Source organism: Silurus meridionalis, chromosome 22 (assembly GCF_014805685.1).
Source record: "Silurus meridionalis isolate SWU-2019-XX chromosome 22, ASM1480568v1, whole genome shotgun sequence".
Taxonomy (NCBI): domain Eukaryota; kingdom Metazoa; phylum Chordata; class Actinopteri; order Siluriformes; family Siluridae; genus Silurus; species Silurus meridionalis.
The window spans coordinates 2,979,936-2,990,177 of record NC_060905.1 but is presented as its reverse complement, the minus strand read 5'-3'; the positions used below and the strand labels follow the sequence as shown (position 1 = coordinate 2,990,177).

The window sequence follows — 10,242 nt, the reverse complement described above, 5'->3', positions numbered from 1 at the left end:
TGACAGGAAAAAGAGAAGAAATACATGCTCCCTCTGGACAACCTGAAGATCCGAGACGTGGAGAAAGGCTTCATGTCCACCAAACACACATTCGCTATCTTCAACACGGAGCAAAGGTCTGAGTTAGTCCTTCATGCCTGTGTTTGACCCTACTTCTGTGTGTGTGTGTGTGTGTGTGTGTGTGTGTGTGTGTGTGTTAACGTTCCGTGTGTTCCCAGGAACGTTTATAAAGACCTGCGGCAGGTGGAGCTGGCGTGCGATTCCCAGGAGGACGTGGACAGCTGGAAGGCCTCGTTCCTCCGGGCGGGCGTGTACCCTGAGAAAGATCAGGTACTTCACACAGGAACTGGTGTGGCTGCTTGAGAAGTTTGTGACCATGTGGTTTTGTGGAGGTGTGAAATTCAGCTACAGTAGTGTTGAAAGTCAGGTACCGATGAGAAGGTGAGGAGGGTGGGGGGGGTGCAGTCAGCGTGAAAGGTTCATCTCAGAGGTGTTCAATAGGGTTGAAGCTCTACACCAGGAGATCTTCCACTCCAACCACAAAGTTGTTTAGTATGATGTTGTAGGTTGAAAAGATTTTGAAGGGGTTCATCGGGGTTGTTTTTTGACATACAATCCAAAAATATTTACAGATAAATCGCAAATTGGCGATATGACCAAATTGTGAAAATGTGAAAAATCCCGCTTTTCCAAGCGTAGAATTGTGTGTTCATCCATCCGGCCAATTCCGTATATACTATATAGTTTATACATTACTGAAAATAGCTAAATTCTGTTCTGTAACGTGTTAAATTATCACTAAATGACAGTAAACTACCCCATACTGAGCTCCATTCTTAAAGACCTGCTGGCTAGGCTTGGCCTTGTCTCCATTTACCATATTTTCAAGTTACGATGGGCTCATCAGAAAGCATCTCTAATCGTAGCTACGTGTGATTTATTTGGGTTTATCAGTGCTCACTGTGCACATTGAAACGTCCAACAACGCAGCTCAGCCACCGCAGCTCATCAGCCAGTTTAAATGGTATAGGGTGCCATAACTTTAGTGCTCATTGAATGGCAATTCTAAATAATGCATCTCCTTATAAGCGTGTGTGTGTGCGTGTGTGTGTGTGTGTGTGTGTGTGTGTGTGTGTGTGTGTGTGTGTGTGTGTGTGTAGGTCGAGGGAGATGAAGGAGCTCCAGTGGACACCTTCTCCATGGACCCTCAGCTGGAGAGGCAGGTGGAAACGATCCGTAACCTGGTGGATTCCTACATCAGCATCGTCAACAAGACCATCAGAGACCTGATGCCCAAGACCATCATGCACATCATGATCAACAGTGTGAGTGTGTGTGGGCGGTGAAAAGACGGATTGTGCCACGCTTCGGTTTCGGTTTGAGTGCGTGGGCTTTCAGAATGACGGCCGCATGGAAACATGAGAGTTTGCTCATTTCTCAATCTCTGCCCTCTCTGTGAACACTGAACCCTCGCCCGGTTCTTCTGCTGATGTGTGTGTGTGTGTGTGTGTGTGTGTGTGTGTGTGTGTGAGAGCCTTTCCACATCGTATCGTTGCCTTTAAGAGAAACAGAGAGAGGGAGAAACTGAAAGGAACGTAGGCAGCACGGCTCATCAGCGCGATCTTTTGCGTTGTAAATGAGTTTAGTCATTCTGGATGGAAACTACACACTCGCTAGAACGTCGCATCCACACGCACCTCCGATCCGCAACTGCCCATCTGAACCGTTTAAACAAGTGTGTGTTGGGGTGTTATTAGGTTTCTAACGGGGGGAATACAAAACGTAAAATTGCTTTTTTTTTTTTATTTTTATTATTAACATTTTTAAAACAATTTCAAATAAAATATCTGCTTGGTTTAATAATATTTTATAAATAATAAAAAAAAGAATACAATGTAAAAGAATACATCAAATTAATGCAATACACTTTTTTAAACTGATATTGAGCACATTGAATTTTTGATTAAATTGGCACATTAATAATGAATTAATTAATTTGAAAATGTAATTAGTTTACATTTGTTGGACTCCATTTGAGTAATACAGATGTGTATGTAAGTGTCTGTGTGTGTGTTTTACAATTAGTATTTAACTTGATCTACTTAACTGTTCTATTTATTTCAGCAGACTTTTGCACAGGCGCAAAACAAAATTTCGCAACGCGCTACAGAACGTATTTCCGTTACGGCGCGAGCCACAGTGACACTGCGCTAACTCTAGTTTCTTTTTTTTATACCCCTGCCATTGTTGTGTAAGTTTTCAAGTTTAACCATGATAGAAAGAAGTTATAATAATTATACATTTTATTTAAAGGCGCCTTTTATAACACTTAAGGACACCGTACAATTGATCATAAAATCAAGACAAACAACAAACATCAGCTGTTTATTTGTTTAGATTGTCGCTATAGGTCATGATATGGTACCCCAGCAGGTTGCCAGATTCTCCCTATAGGTCATGATATGGTATCCCAGCGGGTTGCCAGATTGTTGCCAATATCATGTTGTAGTATACAAGATGGTTGCAGTGGTGTTGCTGTGAGATTCCAGAGGGACACTGTGGCATTGCTACATTCCACGTGGTTGCTAGGGCGTTGCTAGGCTGCTGCTATGGTCCAAGTTTTCCGATCCTTAACAAGTTCCTCCTGGTTGCTCCTCAGGCAAAGGACTTCATCCACTCAGAGCTGCTGGCCTACCTGTACTCTTCAGGAGACCAGAACAGTCTGATGGAGGAGTCGGCCGATCAGGCTCAGAGAAGGGACGAGATGCTGCGAATGTACCATGCCCTCAAGGAGGCGCTCACCATCATCGGTGACATCAGCACCACCACCATCTCCGTGCCTGTTCCTCCGCCTGTTAACGACACCTGGGTCCAGGAAGCCAGGTCGGTGTCCTCGTCTTTATTTAACATCTGCTTTTACAGATCTTTTTTCATTTCCCAGCTTATCCATCTGACACACACCTCTGTCCGTCATTCACAGCCCCACCCCACAGCGAAGGCCGGCCACCACAGCCCCGCACCCTAACAGACCTCCGGCGGTGAGAGGTCCCACTCCGGGGCCGCCCCCTCTAAACCCCTCCCCTGCTTTTGGTGCTCCGCCCATCCCATCCAGACCGGGACAGCCCATGAACGCCTTTGGGAACAGCAGCCAGGACCCATTCAGTGCACCACCTCAAGTGCCTTCTCGCCCACAACGAATCCCTCCCGGGGTGCCCAGGTAAATACCTGTGTGGGGAGTGGGGTTCCTCGTGTTTTTTATGACAGCAGGAATCTCTCCGAATCAATTGTGACATCATGGCTCGCCTTTTAGCCTCTCTTTCATTCTTTCCTTTAGTTTTTTGGGCTTTTTTCCTACTTTTTCACTCGCTCTGCTATGACTTGAGCTCCAGTCAGAAGGCATCATGAGTGGATTGAAACATGCAGCATCGTACGGTAACCGTGACAACCTGAGACAGTTTTGTGGACGTATGAATAACAACTCCACTATATTTCTATTAAAATGCTATATTTTTAAAATTTCTGATGTCACAGGGGGACAGTGTCGGTACCGACCAGAAACGCGATTTTCAGATTTCCAGTCTACATTAATCCGGATAAATTTGAAAACGGCGTTCTTGGCAAAAAAACAAACAAACACATCCACACTGAAACGTCTGAAAACACTCACGTCTCCGAGCAAAACGCTTCGACCCGCCACACTTCCTCCCGCCGTTTATTTACTTTCCGGATCTTTGAAACGTTGTGGCAAAGACTAAAAATGCGTCAGTGTTCTCGGAAGCCTCTCAGCGCTGCCGAAAGATCGTCATAATCCAGGATCTGCACAGCTGTGATCGGATGTTATGTCGTGAGGCTGCAGTTGCCGTGACAGTACAGAGCCCCCTACCATGCGACTAAACATCAAACTCTGACATACATCAGAGATTGTAATATAGTTATATATTGTTATAGTTCAAATTAAAAATCATTATTTCAGATGTTAGTTATGATTTTAAAAAAGTCTTTAGGGAATTCTGCATATTTCAGTCTGGAAAAGTTTGGAATTTTGAAATGAAATATATGTAGGAACCCTGAATTTCTTGTCAAAGTAGAAATTCCTGACAATGACAATCATTGATGTAATAAATAAATATAAACATCATTTTATTTTGAATTGTGTCGATCAGTACAGTGTTATAAACACCTGAAACTTTTTTTTAGACACAGTACAAACCGTGTTTCCGGTTCGGATCAGAATCCTTGGATATAAGGGGAACAAAGTCCCAGCATGCAATGCAATGCTATAGAGGGTAAAAAACAATCCTGGTTCTAAAGCCGTCCTGGTTGTTTTAGAAACGTGAACTTCTGCTTCTGAAGGAGCAGAAACACTAAAGTGCCGCCGCATCGCTTTCTTCATACACAGGAAAAAGAAAAAATCTGTTGCCTTCACACCGGAACAGAGTCTGACTTTTCTTTGTGTACTTTCCTTTTCTCTTTGATCTCTCGCTTTCTTTACTTTCTTTTTCTCTTGGTGGAATGCTCTCTGCTCATCCTTTCTCTATCTTCTCTCTCTGCAGCCGAAGACCTCCTGGTGCTCCCACCCGGCCCACCATAATCCGCCCTGCTGAGCCCTCCCTGCTAGACTAGACCTCCACTACATTTATACACACACACACACACACACACACACACATCTGTGAATATGGGCCAACAAAGAGAAATCAGGTGAACTCAAGAGTGGGGGAAGGAGGCTGCCGGGTTAGAACACTGGATTTGTATCTGTATCTCCACGCTGACCAATAAACCATCCAGCTGTTTAGTTGATTCAGACTGTTCTCTGATATTTGGATAGAAAACGCTGCTAATTTTCTCCTGTAGGCACAAGATCGAAATTCCATATACAGGCTGTACTGTTAGCACCATCAATCTAACCACTATAAGAAAGAAAAGAAATTTGCTTTTTTTTATTTGCTCAGATGCTCTCCAGGGGGCGCTGTTTCAACCGTGCATCCACGAATTTCTTTTTTTTTTTTTTATTATTTTATTATTATTATAATTAATATTTCTGGGTGGAGTTTTTTCTTCCTCTCTTTCTGTTTTGAAGGTAAAGCAGTTTCCAGTCGTTTAAAATGAGTCGTTTGTTCCTCTTCCCATTTCTAGCATATTAAATACATTTTGTTGTTTTTGTTTCCTTCTATGTTGACTAACATAAAAAGAATTGAAGATGGTTGCATTTCCGTCCATTTCCCGCTTCGGCATAGTTTCAATCCGGATTAGTTTCAGGTTGAAGGAAGAAAAAAAAAAAAAAAAAAAAACGGCAAGCACGAATGCCGTCGGTTAAAAAAATTCAATTCCGTGATTGTGCGGTGAAGTGGGAGGAGTTTTGTCTCGGCTGGATTTGCGTCTCAGGTTTTCCCCGCCCTGACTGGTTAACATAATTTAGTCACATGTATAGGATTTAAAAAAATCACATCTCTCGAATGCCTAGCGGTTATTTTACACCAGTCAGGGGAAGGAGGGGAGTTGAAGAAGACGTACAAAAGATGAGGTTTAAGGTTTTTCTTTTCTGGGGTTGTAGGTGCTAGTGTGCGATTTGATATCACCTTCCAGATTTTTACAATAAATAACCTCAGCTGTCCTTGTTAAGTTATTTAAGTTGCGAAGAACGAATATGAAACAGCTGGCACATCTGGATCAATGTTGTTATACTTTTTTTTTTTTGGTTGTGATATTATAGTTTGGTCTGAACTAACACCCCCCACCTTCCCACACACACACACACACACACACACCCCATTCAGGTTTGAAGGGTTTGTTTGTTTGTTTGTTCATTAAAAATAATGAATCCTTTGATTATTATAATAATAATAATAATCCAGATAAAGTCTCATGGATTCGACGGCGTGGTGAGCCGTCATAACCAAACCCCAGTGCATTTAAGGTTACTAATAAACAAATTAATAGGGCTACGGGGTTTTGGGGAAACACACACACACACATATATACACATATATATATATATATATATATATATATATATATATATATATATATATATATATATATATATATATATATATATATATATATATCACACACACACATGCAATTTGATTTCTTTTGTATTTTCTTTTGTATTTTTTTTGTTTGTTTGTTTGTTTGAGTGTATTATTTATAACCCGGGCATTTGTCATCGATTTCTTTTTGTTTCCGAGATCGTCAGATTGCGCAGGGAGGCGATGCGTAACAGATATAAATAAAAATAATGATATATAATAAAAGAGCTCCAGGAAATGAAACGCCGGTGTGGGTTTTTCTCCAGTGTTGGGTGTTTTATTTAAACGGGTCGTGCGGTGTGTCGGAGTTGATCAGGACGGTGATTAATGATTTCTGGGTGGGTTTTTTTTTCTTTTATCTTTTAAATTACGATTTAAACTCTGATGTAGAGATGGAGGACGGGGGAAAAGAGAGAGAGGCTGAGATACTTTGAGGTGAACTCCAGAAATCCAGGTCCATATACATAATTTGGATCAAAGATTACTGAGGTCCTAGTGTGTGTGTGTGTGTATATATATGTATGTGTGTATATGTATATGTATATGTGTATGTGTATATATATATATATATATATATATATATATATATATAATATACACACACACTTTTATACACACACAGATGAATGCTCCATGTCTTGTTCTCCTGTATGTTTTTGTTTTGTTTTTCTTTTTGAAATCAAACCTTGTCAAGTGCCTCTGTAGCAACGAATGCACTCTGATCAAATGATCCACGGTGGAAAATTGGAAGAGAAAATAAACTGATAATAAAGAGGTATTGTGTACAATAAAAGGGACTTCCTGTGGTGATTGGTGTTTCCTAGTGTCCTTCGTTTCTTTTCTGTCCCCTCGCCGCAAAGCTCTCGGTCTGCATACCGCGGTTTCCACACCTTTAGGACGTGAACAGGTTTTGGAAATCGGTGGTTATTGCAGATCTTTCATATGCTTGTCTAGAGTGTAGAAGTCTGTGTGTCCTTAGTCCGGTCTTTATTATGCTGCTGTGGGAAAATACTAAACGACGAGATCAAATACGACCTCGTCTGGAGTTGAGTATTTTCTGATCACAGCATATCACAATTTCTTTGATCTTTTTATATACTGTCCTGTGAACAAACTACTGATTTATATCCTACACCAACTAACTAACTGTCACTTTCTAATTTTTTATTTAATTATTTGCAAATTTGTTACACAAATGAGTCGTCGAGCAAATCGTCCAGGGTCTTGAGGGTGCAAAGCATCCTCGGATCCTCACACCACCACCACCATGTTTCACTGTTAGTATTATGTTCTTTTTTATATATACAGTACAGACCAAAAGTTTGGACACACCTTCTCATTCAAAGAGTTTTCTTTATTTTCATGACTATGAAAATTGTAGATTCACACTGAAGGCATCAAAACTATGAATTAACACATGTGGAATTATATATGGAATTATATACATAACAAAAACGTGTGAAACAACTGAAAAATGTCATATTCTAGGTTCTTCAAAGTAGCCACCTTTTGCTTTGATTACTGCTTTGCACACTCTTGGCATTCTCTTGATGAGCTTCCCCATCACTCTCCTTCTTGGTCAAATAGCCCTTGATGCCTTCAGTGTGACTCTACAATTTTCATAGTCATGAAAATAAAGAAAACTCTTTGAATGAGAAGGTGTGTCTAAACTTTTGGTCTGTACTGTATATATATAAAATTCTGTGTTCGTTTTTTATGCCAAATGTAAGCGTACTTTTGCCGATAGAGAGAGGGCAGGTTTGTGGAGATTCACTGTGCAGTATTAAAATTGGCTTGATGATCCGACTCATTTAAATGTGTAAAAAGGGGAATAAAAAAAATACTTTATCACAGCACTGTACAACTTTTCCATTGACGAGACAAAGGCAAGTTGAACTGCATGCAAATATACATAAATAAACCCCGGTTTCAAAAGTATTGGGACACCTGACTTTTCCAGTCATATGAGGTTCTTCCCCTAACAAAGTTGGAGGTGCACAATTGTATCGGACGTCTCTTTACCTTTTTTTTAACTAGGAGACCCAAAAAGCACAAAGCCAGATCCATGAAGATCTGCTTTCCATTGATTGGAGTGGAAGATCTCCTGCTATTGAGCTCCAAATCCTATTGAATACCTTTGGGATGAATGTGAACACTGACTGCACCCCAAATGGAGTCTCAATGTTGAATGTTGTTTTAACAGGACAGTCAGGTGTCCACAAACTTTTCTTAATGTAGAATATTTGAGAGCGGTTTTTATTATCAATTTTTCCCATGTGTTTTAGTGGTAATAATTGGACTGTAGGTTTTAAGAATTTTTAAGGTCAATAAAAGTCAACAAAAACATTCGACTTCCTGAACGAAAGATAAAAAAAAACACTGACTTGCTTTTACAGCACACGTGGTCAAACGTGAAAGTAGGTCGCTACCAGACTTGATCTGAAACAAACCCACGAAATGGTAACACACACACACACACACACACACAGATCGAAAAAAAAAAGAAAACAGAATCTCAATCTGTGTCTCCACCCTGCTCACTCTTCGTCTCTCTCGTTACGCTTCTTCTTAAACAGACGTCCAGCTCCACGACGGAACCAGTGGTGACCCCGGACCCCCAGACCCCTCTGCGACTCAATGCATCGTAGGACGTGAACGCTGAAGTTGTTCTGCACATTCTCTCTCTCTCTCTCTTTTTTATTTTATTTTAATTTTTTTACTTTAACAGTCAAATAACTCTGATGTAATGTTTATTCACAGATTAGTGATTTCTCACCTCGTCACAAAAAAAACTCAGAAATGACTTTTTTGTTTTTGACATCGTACTTTATTACAAAATATTTTGGTTTTCTTTACATTCATAAGAAAATAAATATATATATTAAATATATATATATATATATATATATATATATATATATATATATATATATATATATATATTTAAGAATAATAAATTGATATTAATAGAAATGTAAAAAATAGTAAAAAAAAAATAATAATAGATATATATATAAAAATAAGGATGAATAAACAATTTATTTGATTAAGAAATTTGAAAGAGAAGAGAAGACAATAGACGATTGGAAGAATTGAACACGTATTAACGGAGAAAAAATATTAAAACGTGAGTCCGTGATTCTGATAGAGTTTAGAATAGAAGACTAAACATTACAGCACAGTGAAATTCTTTTCTTCCCACTTGTTCAGAAGCTGGGGTCAGAGCGCCCCTGGAGCACAGAGGGTTAAGGGCCTTGCTCAAGGGCCCAAGAGTGGCAGCTTGGCGATACCGGAGCTTTAGCCTTTCGATCAGTAACCCAGAGCCTTAACCACTGAGCTGCCACTTTCCCAGGCCTAGCTGACCCTGATGGCCTTCCACAGATGAAATAAACTATAACCCCACGGATTTTCCCATTTAAAATCTCGCAATTTTCAGCAATATCTTTGCTTCAAATGTCACACAAAATGGATGGAAAAGTTTCTCAATGCAGAAATTGTTCTTTACAGATTACAAAACAGGAAAAGGAAAGAAACTGTGCTTGCTGGAAAGATAGAATAGGCCTAAAACGCAAATTGTGCACGAGTCTGCATTATCAATGCGCCAACCAAGATATTTTCCCTGTCAATTTATTAGGAACGGGGTTTTTATATTCTACACAATCTTGGGTGGTGAGGAAAACAAAAACCATCCTGTGAGTGACACGTCTGTGTCTGGTTGCTACGGGAGATCGGATCGAGTTGATAGGAATTTGTATTAAAACTCAAATAAACACTAGATTTTTCCGTCTCTCAACAAAACAGCTCAAAGTTCAACTCTTTGACATTTACATCACCTGAGGCTCAACGGACTGCGGAAAAAAACACGAAATGAGGTATTTGTGGAATAACCGATTATGCCAACGCTGAGATCTCGAATCTTCCGTAACACTAATTACGTCCAACAAGAATGTCTTTTTTTATTATTTTGTTTTTTATCTAAAATATAAATCTTCATGAGAGACGCTAATAGATTTTTTCCGCTAGGTGGTGTGTGGTGCTTTACTATTTGTATTGTTTTCAGCTAAATACCTAAAAATTACATCTATAATACATTATATGGGCAAATGTTTGTGGACACCTGACCATAGGATTCATATGTGCTTCTTTCTGAACATCCTATTCCACTGTTATAATGAGCTCCACTCTACTGGAGATTTGAGTGAGATTCATT

At 39.8% G+C, this 10,242-nt stretch overlaps 1 protein-coding gene across 1 annotated transcript in view; it reads left to right on the top strand.

Annotated features, from left to right (window-relative positions):
- The window catches only part of LOC124376284 (dynamin-2-like), a 41,346-nt gene extending 36,546 nt beyond the window's left edge, over positions 1 to 4,800 (top strand). Inside the window, 6 exon segments of the mRNA XM_046835294.1 lie at positions 7 to 116; positions 219 to 330; positions 1,161 to 1,325; positions 2,660 to 2,883; positions 2,981 to 3,217; positions 4,554 to 4,800. Of these exon segments, the coding sequence (XP_046691250.1) occupies positions 7 to 116; positions 219 to 330; positions 1,161 to 1,325; positions 2,660 to 2,883; positions 2,981 to 3,217; positions 4,554 to 4,623 (918 nt within the window). The 3' untranslated portion in view covers positions 4,624 to 4,800.
- The last annotated feature ends 5,442 nt before the right edge of the window (positions 4,801 to 10,242 follow it).